The following is a 16,693-nucleotide window of genomic DNA, read 5'->3' on the forward strand; positions in this document are numbered from 1 at the left end:
GATCGTTTTGTCGATAAAAAATCTGCACATGAGCCGTGACCTGCAAGAAGAAGAAAAAGAAGAAGAAAAGAAGAAGAAAAAGAAGAAGAAGAAGAATTCCAGTCCGCTATTATATTTTATATGAATAAGTCTTGCGGTTGCAACAAATGTATCCATTTGTATCCAAATAATGTATTACAATGTTTTTATTTGGATACAAATGGATACATTTGTTGCAAGCGCAAGACTTTTTCATATAAAATATAATAGCGGACTGGAATTCTTCTTTTTTTTCTTCTTCTTGCAGGTCACGGCTCATGCGCAGATTTTTTATCGGTAAAACGATCGGCTGATTTGCCCATCATTGCAAATCTTCCTCTTCTTCTTCTTCTTATTCTTATGTATTGCTGTCACATTGTATTCACATTGTATGGTGCGCTCCCTTGTCACATTGTATGGTGCGCTCCCCTGTCACATTGTATGGTGCGCTCCCCTGTCACATTGTATGGTGCACTCCCCTGTCACATTGTATGGTGTGCTCCCCTGTCACATTGCATGGTGTGCTCCCGTGTCACATTGCATGGTGTGCTCCCGTGTCACATTGCATGGTGTGCTCCCGTGTCACATTGCATGGTGTGCTCCCGTGTCACAATGTATGGTGTGCTCCCGTGTCACAATGTATGGTGTGCTCCCGTGTCTCTGCAAGGGACAGAAGTTATGGGGTTAATGCCGGCCGTAGACGGGATGAAAATCGGCCGATTTTTTTTAACGTTGCTGGTAATATCGGCTGAGCAAACTACCGATTTTTCGTTTTTTGTTTTTTTTTTAAATCGATCCGTCTATGGCCTGCTTAACACTGAATAATGACAGAGTCTGAGAGACGTGATTTCACCCAATTTTATTTTAAGACAGAAAAGAGGTAAACGTTACAATGACACGTTTGGATTGTTGTTCAGGGGTCCTTACAAGACAATCATTGGAATATTTGTGGCGTGAATAAACACACATCGCCCCTTAGTGACCATAAGACAGTTGGCCATTGTGTCCCTTCTTCCCCCCATCACCAGCCCCCACCACCACCCCCCAAGAGTGGAACTTTTTCAAGGTGGAATGATGAATCCATTGTTTTTATTAGCCATCCCAGTTGTAGGAATGACCAATACGGGGAATGTTTTGTGTATATAGAATTTAACTGCTTGAACATATTTTTTTTAAAAAAGTATATAAAAAAAACTACGGAAAGAGTAATTCTAGACATTGTGTTAGAAATTTGTGCAGAAATCAGATCCTTTGATCTACCCGTAAGATATAATGGGGGTTATTAACTAAAACTGGGGGGTGCAAAATCTGTTGCAGCTCTCTATAGGGGGCCAATCAGCTTCCAGGTTTTATTGCCACAGCTTAACTGAACCAGCTGAAGTTAGAAGCTGATTGGCTCCCATGCAGAGCTGCACCAGATTGTGAGTTCACCGGTTTTAGAAAATCTCCCCCAATGTGTGCACAGCAGAGGGCAGCGGTGGACAGAGCAGTAAAGCGTTCTCTGCGGACACGAGGCACTGGGCTCAGTAAACGGCTCTTACAAAAAAATGTCCTCAAGGAACTCTTTGATCGCACTTTGCGTCATGGCTTCCTAAAAAAGTGCCTCAAAAAGGTTCTCCAGCTGGTGGGGCCCATTCAGTGATAGAGAATGCTGTCAGCTCATTAACTTCCATAGGGCCTTGTGAAGAGTGATAATAAACATCCAAAAATGCCGGTTTGCGGTGTTTTACCGCGCTTTGCTGCGTTTTTCAGCGTTAGAGCTTTTTGACAGCTAAAAAACGCCTCTAGAAACCCACTAGTCCTGCATTTTCCCAGATTTTTCCGCATTTGCGTTATTTATTGGTGGTTTTTTTTACCAAAAATAATTTTTGTTTGGTCAGAAAAACATCCAAAAATGCCGGTTTGCGGCATTTTACCACGTTTTACCACGCTTTGCCGCGTATTTCAGCGTTAGAGCTTTTTTGACAGCTAAAAAACTCCTCTAGAAACCCACTAGTCCTGCATTTTCACACGTTTTTCCACATTTGTGTTTTTTGGTGGGTTTTTTTTACCAAAAATTATTTTTTTTGGTCAGAAAAATGTCCAAAAATTCCAGTTTGCGGTATTTTACCGTGTTTTACTGCGCTTTTCCGCGTTTTTCAGCATTAGAGCTTTTTTACAGCTAAAAAACTCCTCTGGAAACCCACTAGTCCTGCGTTTTCCCACGTTTTTCCGCATTTGCGTTTTGTAGTGTTTTTTTTCCCCAAAAATAATTTTTGTTTGGTCAGAAAAACATACAAAAATGCCGGTTTGGGTCAGACAAGCATCCAAAAATGCCGGTTTGCAGCATTTTACCACGCTTTGCCGCGTTTTTCAGCGTTAGAGCTTTTTTGACAGCTAAAAAACGCCTCTAGAAACCCACTAGTCCTGCATTTTCCCATGTTTTTCCGCATTTGCGTTTTGTAGTGTTTTTTTTCCCCAAAAATAATTTTTGTTTGGTCAGAAAAACATCCAAAAATGCCGGTTTGCGGCATTTTACCGCGTTTTACCACGCTTTGCCGCGTATTTCAGCGTTAGAGCTTTTTTGACAGCTAAAAAACTCCTCTAGAAACCCACTAGTCCTGCATTTTCACACGTTTTTCCACATTTGTGTTTTTTGGTGGGTTTTTTTTTACCAAAAATTATTTTTTTTGGTCAGAAAAATGTCCAAAAATTCCAGTTTGCGGTATTTTACCGTGTTTTACTGCGCTTTTCCGCGTTTTTCAGCATTAGAGCTTTTTTACAGCTAAAAAACTCCTCTGGAAACCCACTAGTCCTGCGTTTTCCCACGTTTTTCACATTTGCGTTTTTAGTGGTTTTTGGTCAGAAAAACGTCCCAAAACGCCAGTTTGTGGCATTTCATCGTGACTTTGGGGCGACTTTACACGCCCTGGCGATCAAGTAACATCAAAGTAGTGAAGGAACCTTTATGGGTCCAAAGTCGCATTTTTTTTTTTTAGCTGATAGGAAAGTACGACATTTCTGCTCATGTAGTGCGACTTTGCTACGACTTTAATGCACCTTTGCTGCGACTTTAATGTACCTTTGCTGCAACTTTAATGCAAATTTACACTCTCAGGCACTCAAGTCGTATCAAAGTCGCACTACGTGAGCAGAAATGTCATACTTTCCTATCAGCTAAAAAAAAAAAAAAATGCGACATTGGACCCATAAAGGTTCCTTCACTACCAGGGGCGGACTGACCATTTGGAAACTCGGGCACTGCCCGAGGGCCCGGGGTCAGTAGGGGGCCCCATGAGATGCCCCTGATACCTTTTTCATAGGCTTTTTTGATCCCCTATTGCCCGGGGCCCCATGAGTTGTCAGTCCACCCCTGTTCACTACTTTGATGTCACTTGAGCGCCAAAGTCGATTTCAAAGTCTGGTGACTTGCCGAATATTATGGAAGGGCTGACCTTGGGGTGACTTGCCGATTTCAGGTGCGATTTGCAAGACATCTGATAGAGAGGTCTATGCAAATCGCACCAGAAGTAGCGCATGCACTACTTTTGATATCGGTGCAGCTCTGCCCAAGTCGGAACTGCACCAATTTGACCGCTCCAATTGCGGACAATAGGGTACGACTTGGCATGCGATTTGCAAGTCGCATGCCAAGTCCTACCAATGTGAACAGGGGAGGGGGGGTTTGGTTAGACTAAACCCCCCCCCCCCCTCAAGACACAAGTGTGTCGAAAATCACAGAAGATAGCTGGGAGAGTTGCTAACATTATTGTAAAGGGCGTTCCAAGGACGCTGTGTATTGTGGCAGGATCAACAGGTATTATTTTTTACTTGCTAAAAATGTTATGAAAAAAAGAAAACTAATACAGCCACCTCATCTAAGGGCTGGAAAGCTGAAACATGTGACATTTTTGTTCTTGGGTGTTCTTCGGAGACGCTTTAGGACTCCAGATCATCGATCAATGGACGATTTTTTTCCTTTAAGATTTCATAGAGTGTGTGCTTGTTAGATGCAGACCAGCTCCTGAGGTTCATGTAGAGTTGTCTCATCTGGTCCTGGGAAGTTTTTTCAGCTCGTATGATGTCATATTGTTCTTCAAGTAGCAGACCTTTAGACATGAGACCATCCAGGATAGGAGCCACCGGAACACAACGGCTTATCAGTGCCTCCCGATGTTTATCCACAAAAGGCACCACCTGGGGTTTGGGGGCAGAAGAGGAGGAAGCTGTAATGGGAAAAAAATATATTCACACAACTTTACCAAACAATGGTGCTTTTTTTTTAGTGATAATTGCCTATTAGTGGTGGGTCTTTTGTAGCATGGGAATTGGCCATGTTAGCCTCCCTGAAGACCATTGTCTCCTCCGGGGGGGTTCTACTTATTTGTAGGGGTTCTATCAGGATCCCTGTCAAACATTTGTAGGCAGAATCTAAGGTCTACTTCATTTTTAGGGCTTGTGAAGGAGAAAAGCATTCACATGCTCATCCAGAACTGGTGACTTCTTCTTGTAGGAAGTTCTGCTCAGACTGCTATCAGGACTGCACAGCTTGGCTTTTCAGTGGAGCTACTTGTGTCACTGGCCCAAGCAAACTCTTCATAGTGTCTTGAGGAGAATCCACAAGGATAGAAATTTTGTGTTTCCTACCTAAATACACCACTGGACATAACAAGGGGCAAATGTCAGCTGAAGACCAGAGAAAGCTGGTCACCGAACATACACTGAGCCCATGAAATCATTATCAATGAACATGACTGAGGGACCTATCTGGTAGCCTAGTCCTATGAAGAGAAGCCTCCTCTACATAGAATTGCTGACAGGAACGATGTGGTATCAAAAAGTTTTGAGACGTGGCCACAGTAGCACCAGTAGCACAGCTCCCGATGTACACAAGACATTGCCTGTCGATTGTGTCCTCCGGGAGGGTTCTATTTATTTGTAGGGGTTCTATCAGGATCCCTGTCAAACATTTGTAGGCAGAATCTAAAGTCTACTTCATTTTTAGGGCTTGTGAAGGAGAAAAGCATTCACATGCTCATCCAGAACTGGTGACTTCTTCTTGTAGGAAGTTCTGCTCAGACTGCTATCAGAACTGCACAGCTTGGCTTTTCAGTGGAGCTACTTGTGTCACTGGCCCAAGCAAACTCTTCATAGTGTCTTGAGGAGAATCCACAAGGATAGAGGTTTTGTGTTGCCTTCCTAAATACACCACTGGACATACCCGAGGCAAATGTCAGCTGAAGACCAGAGAAAGCTGGTCACTGAACATACACTGAGCCCATGAAATCATTATCAATGAACATGACTGAGGGACCTATCTGGTAGCCTAGTCCTATGAAGAGAAGCCTCCTCTACATAGAATTGCTGACAGGAACGATGTGGTATCAAAACGTTTAGAGACGTGGCCACAGTAGCACCAGTAGCACAGCTCCCGATGTACACAAGACATTGCCTGTCGATTGTGTCCTCCGGGGGGGGGTTCTTTTTATTTGTAGGGGTTCTATCAGGATACCTGTCAAACATTTGTAGGCAGAATCTAAGGTCTACTTCATTTTTAGGGCTTGTGAAGGAGAAAAGCATTCACATGCTCATCCAGAACTGGTGACTTCTTCTTGTAGGAAGTTCTGCTCGGACTGCTACCAGGACTGCACAGCTTGGCTTTTTGGTGGAGCTACTTGTGTCACTGGCCCAAGCAAACTCTTCATAATCTCTTGAGGAGAATCCAGAAAGATAGATGTTTTGTGTTGCCTACCTAAATACACCACTGGACATAACCAGGGGCAAATGTCAGCTGAAGACCAGAGAAAGCTGGTCACCAAACATACACTGAGCCCATGAAATCATTATCAATGGACATGACTGAGGGACCTATCTGGTAGCCTAGTCCTATGAAGAGAAGACTCCTCTACATAGAATTGCTGACAGGACCTGCTCTTATACGACGTGGTATCAAAAAGTTTCGAGACTAGTTTAGTAACACGCCAACAGCACGTTTGCTCTGTGTTCAAACTTGCTGTCCATGACGAAAGAGCAGACGTGGTAAGGCCCATGGCCAGAGTAGCACCAGTAGCACAGCTCCCGATGTACACAAGACATTGCCTGTCGAACGTCTCCTCTGGGAGGGTTCTACTTATTTGTAGGGGTTCTATCAGGATCCCTGTTAAACATATGGATGCAGAATCTAAGGTCTACTTAATATTTAGGGCTCGTGTAGGAGAAAAATATTCACATGCTCATCCAGAACTGGTGACTTCTTCTTGTAGGAAGTTCTGCTTGGACTGCTATCATTACTGCATAGCTTGGCTTTTTGGTGGATCTACTTTTGTCACTGGCCCAAGCATAGTGTCTTGAGGAGAATCCACAAGGATAGAAGTCCCATAATGACAGTACCTCTTTTCTCCTTCAGTGGAGTCTCCGTAGGAAAAACGGGTTTATCGGCAAGGGGTGATCTTTGCAAACAAAGTTGCAAACAGCATTAAAGCCTCAGTGGGGGGCTCTCCAGATTGCATCTCTACACCCAACTTGGTGCTGGACTCTTCAAAAACCTTAGCTGCCACATACATTTGGAATCGCTAACGTGGAAGAAGTATTTATGAGGACAGCTCTGAGCTGAAACGTTCTGAAGGCTGACAGAGAAGAGACTGTTCATAAGTTAAAATGGTTTATAAGGGTGATTGAACCCTTTTGTACCAATCCCAATTTGGGGCCAATCCCACTGGTTTGCTTTGGCCCAGTGACCAATGGTGAGTGATGACAGATGAAGTGCCAGCCAGAACTTCCTTCAAGAAGTCGGAGCAAAGTGGTGTAGTAACAGGTCCAACAAACCTCTTCACTAGTTCACAATATGTTGGGCCAATGTGAAATATTGACTGGTGGAATAACCACCAACCACCTTGTTGATGGTATAATTGTGTGGCCAACGCAATCGGCATCGAAACAGTTGGAGGCTCCAATAAAACAAGGAAAGACTCCTATATCAGGGACATAACCAGGGGCATATTTACCACAAGGCATTTGCCTAGGGTGGCATTTTTCAGGGGGGGTCCCCTGGAAGAAGGGACGGAAGAGGGGACACATGTGGCTTGGGGACCAGGTGGGATCTGAGAGAGACTGCAGGCTGCTTGACTCTCGTTCCCGGGGATGTCTAGAGCTGTGAAGGTGTCTTTCTCACTCTCTTGCTGGGAGGGGAGTGGCCGGTGTAAGGGGGCAATGGTAGTGGAAGGCTCTCTTGGGTGGGGGGACAGGGCAGGGGTGTTGTTGGTCAATTTCAGGCTCTCTCCAGGATGGGGGAGGGGGGACAAATTTTGTGTTGCCTACCTAAATACACCACTGGACATAACCAGGGGCAAATGTCAGCTGAAGACCAGAGAAAGCTGGTCACCGAACATACACTGAGCCCATGAAATCATTATCAATGGACATGACTGAGGGACTGGAAGCCTAGTCCTATGAAGAGAAGCCTCCTCTACACAGAATTGCTGACAGGACCTGCTCTTATACGACGTGGTTTCAAAACGTTTCGAGACTAGTTCAGTAACACGCCAACAGCACGTTTGCTCTGTGTTCTAACTTGCTGTCCATGACGAAAGAACAGACGTGGTAAGGCCCGTGGTCAGAGTAGCACCAGCAGCACAGCTCCCGATGTACACAACACATTGCCTTTCCAACACTGTCTTATGAAGGTTGGTGCTCCCTGTGACTGTGCGTGCAGCCTTGTGCCGCCATCTGCTAGCGTGTCTTAAAACTCAAAACTTTTTTTTTAATACCACCTCCTATCACTTACCCCCTGAAGCAGATTGGGGTCCATCCTTGGGCTTCTTTCTCCAGGTAAAGCCATCCACTGAAAAAGGAAATAGAAGAGAAGGACGGACATTAGTACCCCCGTCCCGGCATTTCATCTGACAGCAGAATTGTCCTCTTCTTAATACACAGCTCCACGCACACGGGGCGTTTAGATCACGCTGGTAACGTTAGCTCTGTAAAGTCACGTTAAAAACGCAACGTTTTTTAGCTTTAACACTGAAAAACGCAGCAAAACGCGGTAAATCACGGCAAACCAGCGTTTTTGGACTTTTTTTTGACAAACCCCCACATTTTTTTTTAGTCAAATAAAACTCTAAAAAATGCTAAAAAACTCGAACGGAAAAAAAATGCGACAAAATGCTAACACAAAAACGCTTTTTTTAAGAGTTTTTGCATTAGCATTTAGCGGCGTTTTGCCACATTTAGCGACATTTTCCTAGCATTTTTTTTTTACCAAAAATAGTCCAAATGTGCTTTTTTGTGGCATTTTACCGCATTTTTCAGCGTTAGAGCGTAGTCAAATAAAACTCTAAAAAATGCTAAAATGCTCAAACGCAAAAAAAATGGCAAAATGGTAATACAAAAACACTTTTTTTTAGAGTTTTTGCATTAGCGATTAGAGACGTTTTCCCACATTTTTCTGGGTTTTTTAGCATGTTAACAGAAAAAAAGTCCAAAAATGCCGGTTTGCGCTGTTTTACTGCGTTTTGCTGGGGGGTTTACTGGATGTAGAAAAAAAACCGCGAAAGCCAAAAACAGCCGCTGTGAAAACGTCCCGCGTGCGTGAGGACTGATATGTCATCGTTTTCTCAGTACAGCAGCGCACAGATTTCTGATGTTTCATATTTCATTGTTCCCGATAGCTGAGTACAGTGAGCTGACACCGGATTGGCTGCTGTGGGTCTGGATTGAATACACCCCAACAGACCCCGACAGCCGACCCCTCCCTGCACCTCACATTATGGGGGCACTGCACTTCTTTTCTGCGTATTATTTAGCTGTAAAGCCGACCTCGCCTAGACCTCCAAAAGGTGCAACAATTTCCAGTTCACAAGGGTTTCCCGCACTCTGCTCCATCCAAACATGTCACATTAGTTTTGTCCGGAGATATATTTTGAAGCCGTAATAAACCCCAAAGACAACAATGTATCACGCTGCACCGTACCCATCCTGGGGGCGGCAATTACTTCCTGTCTATTTAGGCTTTTTTTTCCTTTATGTTCACCCGGCAATCCTGCCAGTAATTCAGGCCATAGAGGGGTTGAAAATCGTCCGATTTTTCGGCTGAAAAAAAATCGGCCAATTTTCACACCGTTAGCGGGCTAATTGGTCGGCCGAAAAAAATCGTACGCTCGTTTTACCAATAAAGAATCTGTGCATGAGCCGTGACGAAGAAGGAGGAGGGGAAGGAGAAGGAGGAGAAGGAGGAGGAGGAGAAAGAGAAGAAGGAGGAGGAGAAGAAGGAGGAGAAGAAGAAGAAGGAGAAGGAAAAGGAGGAGGGGAAGGAGGAGGAGAAGAAGGAGAAGGAGGAGGAGGGGAAGGAGGAGGAGGAGGAGAAGGAGCAGAAGGAGGAGAAGGAGGAGGAGGAGAAGGAAGAGGAGGAGAAGGAGAAGAAGAAGAAAGAGAAGGAGGAGGAGGGGAGGAGGAGGAGGAGGAGGGGAGGAGGAGAAGGAGAAGAAGAAGAAGGAGGAGAAGAAGGAGGAGGAAGAAGAAGAAAAAGGAGGAGGGGAAGGAGAATGAGGAGGAGAAGGAGGAGGAGGAGAAGAAGGAGGAGGAGGAGAAGGAAAAGGAGGAGAAGGAAAAGGAGGAGGAGAAGGAGGAGGGGAAGGAGGAGGAGGAGGAGGAGAAGGATCAGAAGGAGAAGGAGGAGGAGGAGAAGAAGGAGGAGAAGGAGGAGAAGGAGAAGGAGGAGAAGGAGAAGAAGGAGGAGGAGGAGAAGAAGGAGGAGGAAGAAGGAGGAGGAGGAGGAGGAGGAGGAGAAGGAGAAGGAGAAGGAGAAGAAGGAGCAGAAGGAGGAGAAGGAGAAGGAGGATGTGAGGAGGAGAAGGAGAAGGAGGAGGCGAAGGAGGAGAAGGAGGAGGAGGAGAAGGAGTAGGAGGATGGGAGGAGGAGAAGGAGAAGAGGAAGAGAAGGATGAGGAGGAGAAGGAGGAGAAGGAGGAGGAGAAGAAGGAGGAGGAGAAAGAGAAGGAGGAGGAGGAGAAGAAGGAGGAGGAGGAGAAGGAGGAGGAGAAAGAGAAGGAGGAGGAGAAGACGTGGAGGAGGAGAAGGAGGAGGAGAAAGAGAAGGAGGAGGAGGAGAAGGAGGAGGAGAAGGAGAAGAAGGAGGAGGAGGAGAAGGAGAAAGAGAAGGAGGAGGAGAAGGAGGAGGAGAAGGAGGAGAAGGAGAAAGAGAAGGAGGAGGAGAAGGAGGAGGAGAAGGAGGAGAAGGAGAAAGAGAAGGAGGAGGAGGACAGGGAGGAGGAAGAAGGAGGAGAAGGAGAAAGAGAAGGAGGAGGAGGACAGGGAGGAGGAAGAAGGAGGAGAAGGAGGAGGAGAAGAAGGAGGAGAAGGAGAAGAAGGAGGAGGAGAAGTAGAAGAAAGAGGAGAAGAAGAAGAAGGAGGAGAAGGATGAGGAGAAGGAGGAGGATGAGGAGAAGGAGGAGGAGGAGAAGGAGAAGAAGGAGGAGGATGAGAAGGAGGAGGAGAAGGAGGAGGAGGATGGGAGGAGGAGAAGGAGAAGGAGGAGGAGGAGGAGGAGGAGGAGGAGAAGGAGGAGGATGGGAGGAGGAGGAGGAGAAGGAGAAGGAGGAGGAGGAGGAGGAGAAGAAGGAGAAGGAGGAGAAAGAAGAAGGAGGAGGAGAAGAAGGAGGAGGAGAAAGAGAAGGAGGAGGAGAGAAGAAGGAGGAGGAGAAGAAGGAGGAGGAGGAGAAGGAGGAAGAGAAAGAGGAGGAGGAGGAGAAAGAGGAGGAGGAGGAGAAGAAGGAGGAGAAGGAGAAGAATGAAGAGGAGGAGAAGGAGAAAAAGAAGGAGGAGGAGAAAGAGAAGGAGGAGGAGAAGGAGGAGAAGGAGAAAGAGAAGGAGGACAGGGAGGAGGAAGAAGGAGGAGAAGGAGGAAAGAGAATGAGGAGGAGAAGAAGAAGGAGGAGAAGAAGGAGAAGAGGGAGGAGGAGGAGAAGGAGAAGGAGAAGAAGAAGAAGGAGGAGGAGGAGAAGAAGAAGAAGGAGGAGAAGGATGAGAAGGAGAAGAAGGAGGAGGATGAGGAGAAGGAGGAGGATGAGAAGGAGGAGGAGAAGAAGGAGGAGGAGGAGGAGAATGAGGAGGAGGATGGGAGGAGGAGAAGGAGAAGGAGGAGAAGGAGAAGGAGAAGGAGGAGGAGGAGAAGAAGGAGAAGGAGGAGAAAGAAGAAGGAGGAGGAGAAGAAAGAGGAGGAGGAGGAGAAGCTGGAGGAGAAGAAGGAGGAGGAGAAGAAGGAGGAGGAGGAGAAGGAGGAGGAGAAAGAGAAGGAGGAGGAGAAGAAGAAGGAGGAGGAGGAGAAAGAGAAGGAGGAGGAGGAGGAGAAGGAGAAGAAGGAGGAGGAGGAGAAGGAGAAAGAGAAGGAGGAGGAGGAGGAGAAAGAGAAAAAGGAGGAGGAGAAGGAGAAAGAGGAGGAGAAGAGGAGGAGGAGAAAGAGAAGGAGGAGGAGGACAAGGAGGAAGGAGAAGGAGGAGAAGGAGAAGGAGGAGGAGGATGAGGAGAAGGAGGAGGAGAATGAGAAGAAGAATAAAAACATCTGTATCCGAAATGGATACAAATGGATACATTGTTGCAACTGCAAGACTTTTTCATGTCAAATATAATAGCGGAGCTCTCTGCAGGGACAGAAGTAATGAAATGCCGGCCGTAGACGGGACAAAAATCGGCCGTAGACGGGACAAAAATCGGCCAATTTTGTTACCATTGGTGGTAACGTCGGCCTATTGAACGACCGATTTTTAGTTTGTTTTTTTTTAAACGGCTAGTTTTCGACCCATCTATGGCCTGCATAACTCTTCACTCCCACGTATCGGCTCAGCCCACACACAGCCGGAGGTGTCCAGGGAGCAGCTTGTCCCTTTATACAGGCCATACACGGCTCAAATTCTGAACGAATTTTCTTTAGAAAATCAGAAATTTAATGCGTTTTGTAACCCGATGGCGCCACCATTGATTTCGAAATTTGACCAACCAAGCCTTTCATTTCCCCTCGTGTTGCTACAGAAAAGAATTTTCGAACGAAAATTCTTAGAAAAGAAAATTCATTTGGAATTCGACCCGTGCATTATACAGGCCATATATGGTCCGAATTCCGAGCAATTTTTCATCCAAAAATCGAAATGTCATTCGTTCTGTAATCCGATGGTGCCACCAATGATTTTGAAAATCAGTCTTTTTTCACAAATTTTCCAGCATGCCTGATAAATGAAATGGGGAGGAACCATGAAAATCGTCCGATGCCATTGGCCCACCAAGAGAGCGAAAATCGGACATTTTCGTTCAGAATTCGAGCCATGTATGGCCTGCATTCGTTTCCCTGACTATGAACATCAGTCGGCTTCACAAATCTGCCATTAGGGTACTGTATAGTCTGCCATTGCTCATCATATTCCTGAAAATGCTACTTTCCCCGGGTCCACACCCATGAGTTTTACAGAAACGCAGTACAGTCCATTTAACATGATTCCCTATGGGACAGGGTCACATCTCTGCGTTTTCACCCGCTGCGTTTTTTTAGAAAGGGTCAGGGACTTTTTTTAATGCAAAAAGATGCGTTTTTGGTTCTATAGACTTCAATGGAAACGCTGCATAAAAGCATGTAGTGCGTTTTTGCCATGTTTTTGATGTGTTTTGCATTTTAAATCTACCTAGCAACAAAAAAAAGGAATAAAAAAAGGAAAACGCATCAAAAACGCGGCAAAAACACAAACTGCAATGCAGAAACGGCTCAAACGCAACATGCATAACATGCCTTACCCAAGGATCACACCTCAGCGTTTTCTGCAGCGTTTTGCGTTTTGCAGAAACGCAGTACAGTCCATTTAACATGGTTTCCTATGGGACATGTTCACATCTCTGCGTTTTCATCCGGTGCGTTTTTTGGAAAGGGTCAGGGACTTTGGTTCTATAGACTTCAATGGAAATGCTGCAGAAAAGCATGTAGTGTGTTTTTGATGTGTTTTGCATTTTAAATCTGCCCAGAAACAAGAAATTAAAAAAAAAAAAAACCCCGCAAAATGCAAAAAAAAAAAAACGCAGCAAAAACACGATTGCAAAAATACAAAACGCAATGCAGAAATGGCTCAAACGCAACCTGCATAGGTGTGAACCTCGCCTTACCCCGGGTTCACAGCTAAGTGTTTTCTGCGGCATTTTGCGTCTGGCAGAAACGCACTACAGTCCATTTAACATGATTTGCTATGGGACACATTCACATCTCCGTGTTTTGTTCCCGGTGCGTTTTTTGATATGATTTGCATTTTAAACCTAACAAGAGAACAAAATGGACCCCCCCCCCCCCCGCAAAATGCAACAAAAACGCGGCAAAACACAAGTGCAAAAACGGAATGCAGAAAACTTTTTTGATGCATTTTTGCCACGTTTTTGATGCTTTTTGCATTTTAAATCTGGTGCAACTCAGAAACCAATCAGCTTCCAGGTTTTGCACCCTGTTCACATTGTGTGCGATTTGGCATCCAACTTGCAAATCGCATGCCAAGCCGTACCCTATTGTCCACAATTGGAGCGGTCATATCGCCGCGGTTCTGACTTGATTCCATTCGCACCAATTTCAAAAGTCATCCATGCACTACTTTTGGCGCGACTTGCATAGACCTCTGTGACCGAAGTCCTGCAAATTCCACCTGAAATCACCATGTCCCCCAACTTTGAAATCGTGCGACTTCACTGTAAGTTGCACGATTTCACAGTCGGGCTTGATGTGAACGGGGGGGGGGGGGTAGTTGTCAAACTTAGCTGAAGAAGTTAGAAGCTGATTGGCCGCCATGTACAGCTGCACCAGATTCTGAGCGCTCCAGATTAACCCTCGGTTCACACCTAAGCGTTTTCCGCAGCGTTTTGCAGAAACGCACAGCAGTCCATTTAACATGACTTCCTATGGGACATCTCCGTGTGTATACCCGATGCGTTTTTTGGAAAGGGTCAGGGACTTTTTTTAACACAAAAAGTTGCATTTTTGGCTCTATAGACTTCAGTGGGAACGCTGCAGAAAAGCATGTAGTGTGTTTTTGCTGGGTTTTTGGTGCATTTTTTGCCATGTTTTTGATGCGTTTTTTATGTGTTTTGGGCTTTAAATCTGCCTAGCAACAAAGAAAAAAAAAATGAAAAAAGGTGGTAACACTTGGTGACACCCCCTCTGTTGATCCCTGCAGAATGGATCGGATCTGCGGACTGAGCATAATGGATCGGAGTCTGATCCATTATTCTCCCCAATCCACAGATCACATCCATCCTGCGGGGATCATCGGCATGCAACCTATACGGGGTGACACCGGACCCGCTCCACGAAAAGGTAATTTGTAAAGCAAGCCGATGATCCCTGCAGGATGGATGGGATCTGCAGACTGGGGAGCATAATGGATCAGACTTCGATCCATTATGCTCAATCCGCAGATCTGATCCATTCTGCGGGGATCGTCGGCATGCAACCTATATGGGGTGACACCTATCGCACGGGGTGACACCGGACCCTCTCCAAGAAAAGGTAAGTTGTAAAGCAAGCCGACGATCCCCGCAGGATGGATCAGATCTGCGGATTGAGCATAATGGATCGAAGTCTGATCCATTATGCTCCCCAATCCGCAGATCTGATCCATCCTGCGGGGATCGTCAGCTTGCTTTACAACTTACCTTTTTGTGGAGCGGGTCCAGTGTCACCCCGTGCGATAGGTGTCACCCGGTGCAGACTGCACCCCCCGCACCTGCCTCGGGACGCCACTGCAGAAAGGGCTCAAATGCAACATAGGTGTGAACCGAGCCCAAACCCCCCCTCCCCCCCAATGTTTTTTTTTTGTGCAATCCGCTCATCCTTTTCATCCTCCCAGTGCTACCTGGAAAAGAAAAAGGGTGGACCGGATTGGCAGATGTGGGCATTGAGCTCTCCCTTCAGACACCGATGGAAAAGGGCAACTGGAGCAATCTAAGGGCCAGCGCTGATGGACTTTTGTTTGCGATTTTTTGGCATACAAGTCTTTGGAGATGCAGAAGCAGCTCCAGCAGGTCAAATGCACCTGTATTGGATTCTGAGGGATCTCAGAAGCATCTCAAAGAGCTCCGCCTTTACCCATCAAAGGCAGGTCATAGATGGGTCGAAAAATCGGCCGAAAATTCATCCGAAAGAATAATCGGCCAATTTTCGGATCGTTAGTCGGTGAATTTGTCGGCCGTTTCTTGTGATTTTGACACATTTTTTTAATTGGTTATGTTGGAAAAAAAACAGCCAATTTTGTCGATTGGTCGATTTTCACGGCAATGATAAGCAAATCAGCCAATCTTTTTTACCGATTAAAAAAATGCGCATGAGCCGTGACCTGCAAGAAGAAGAAAAAGAAGAAGATGAAGACAAAGAAAAAGAGAACATCTGTATCTATTTGTATCCATTCCAGATACAGATGTTTCTATTCGGATACAAATAGATACAATGTTGCAACCGCAAGACTTTTAAATGTCAAAAATAATAACAGTGTCCATGTAGAGAGCTTCACTATTATATTTGACATTTAAAAGTATAGCAAAGTTGCAACATTGTATCTATTTGTATCCATTTTGGATACAGATGCTTCTATTCGGATACAAATAGATACAATGTTGCAACTTTGCTATACTTTTACATGTCAAATATAATAGCGGAGCTCTCTACAGGGACACTATTATTTTTGACATTTAAAAGTCTTGCGGCTGCAACATTGTATCTATTTGTATCCGAATAGAAACATCTGTGTCCGAAATGGATACAAATAGATACAATGTTGCAACTTTGCTATACTTTTAAATGTCAAATATAATACTGGAGCTCTCTGCAGGGACACCGCTATTATATTTGCCGGCCGTAGACGGGACGAAAATCAGCCGTTTTTTCTACCAATGGTGGTAACGTCGGCCGATTGAACGACCGATTGTTGGTTTTTTTAAATTAAAAAAAACGGCTGGTTTTCGTCCCATCTTTGGCCTGCCAAAGACCCATCAACACGGGCCCCGGCCCCCAGAGCATCTGTATCGTCCAATTAATTGGATAACACCATGGGATGCAAGTGTCTGTTGATTGGTTGGCTCATCGTCCCATTTCAAAAAAAAAAACCCATCTAAGGTCTATGGCCATATTTACCGCTCTCCAGGTTCTTCTTGAGCTCCAAGGCCACTTGCTTCTCACTGATGCATTCTAGAACATCCACCACCAGCTCCGCTCCATAGGATTCCATGTAGGACCTCAGGATCATATCCGCTATGTCATCTTGATCCGCCTTCTCCAGCTTGCTCTTGGGGATCTTGTTGAAGCCCTCTTCAATTTTCCAATCATTTAGTTTGCTGCGGAACCTCTTGAAGCTCTGCTCAGTCAGCTCATCCAGGGCCATGAGTAGGACATCTCGCACGCTCCGTGCCATCCTCCCCTATGTGGTGCCTCAAACGCTGCCAACCTGAACTGGGTCTCCAGGAGCCCGCCCGCACTTCCCCTTACCTAGGATTAATACGTCGGCTAGTTCTTAACTGAAAGTGAAAGTAATTTTCATTTTTTTGCTCTTGAACTTCCTTGTATATTCCCGCCTTAAAATAAAATCGCTGCAAACTGTTTTAAAATGTAGGTGTGGCCGGCTTTTTTTTTTTCGGTGCAGCAGTAAATAATTTGTTACAGGTCTTTTTAGTCTTGCAGTTGTATAGAAACTG

General features: G+C 45.5%; 1 protein-coding gene across 1 annotated transcript; it reads right to left on the reverse strand.

The window, feature by feature from the left end:
- Positions 1-862: 862 nt before the first annotated feature.
- Positions 863-16,693, reverse strand: PYCARD (PYD and CARD domain containing). The gene is made up of 3 exons (XM_089663659.1): positions 16,137-16,693; positions 7,781-7,837; positions 863-4,223 (listed from the first exon to the last, which is right to left on the reverse strand). Exons 1-3 carry the CDS (start codon positions 16,411-16,413, stop codon positions 3,937-3,939), a joined length of 621 nt encoding a protein of 206 aa, XP_089519785.1. The 5' UTR covers positions 16,414-16,693; the 3' UTR covers positions 863-3,936.

Source organism: Staurois parvus, unplaced genomic scaffold, assembly GCF_062004578.1.
Source record: "Staurois parvus isolate SC_StPar_1 unplaced genomic scaffold, SC_StPar_1.0 ptg001741l, whole genome shotgun sequence".
Taxonomy (NCBI): domain Eukaryota; kingdom Metazoa; phylum Chordata; class Amphibia; order Anura; family Ranidae; genus Staurois; species Staurois parvus.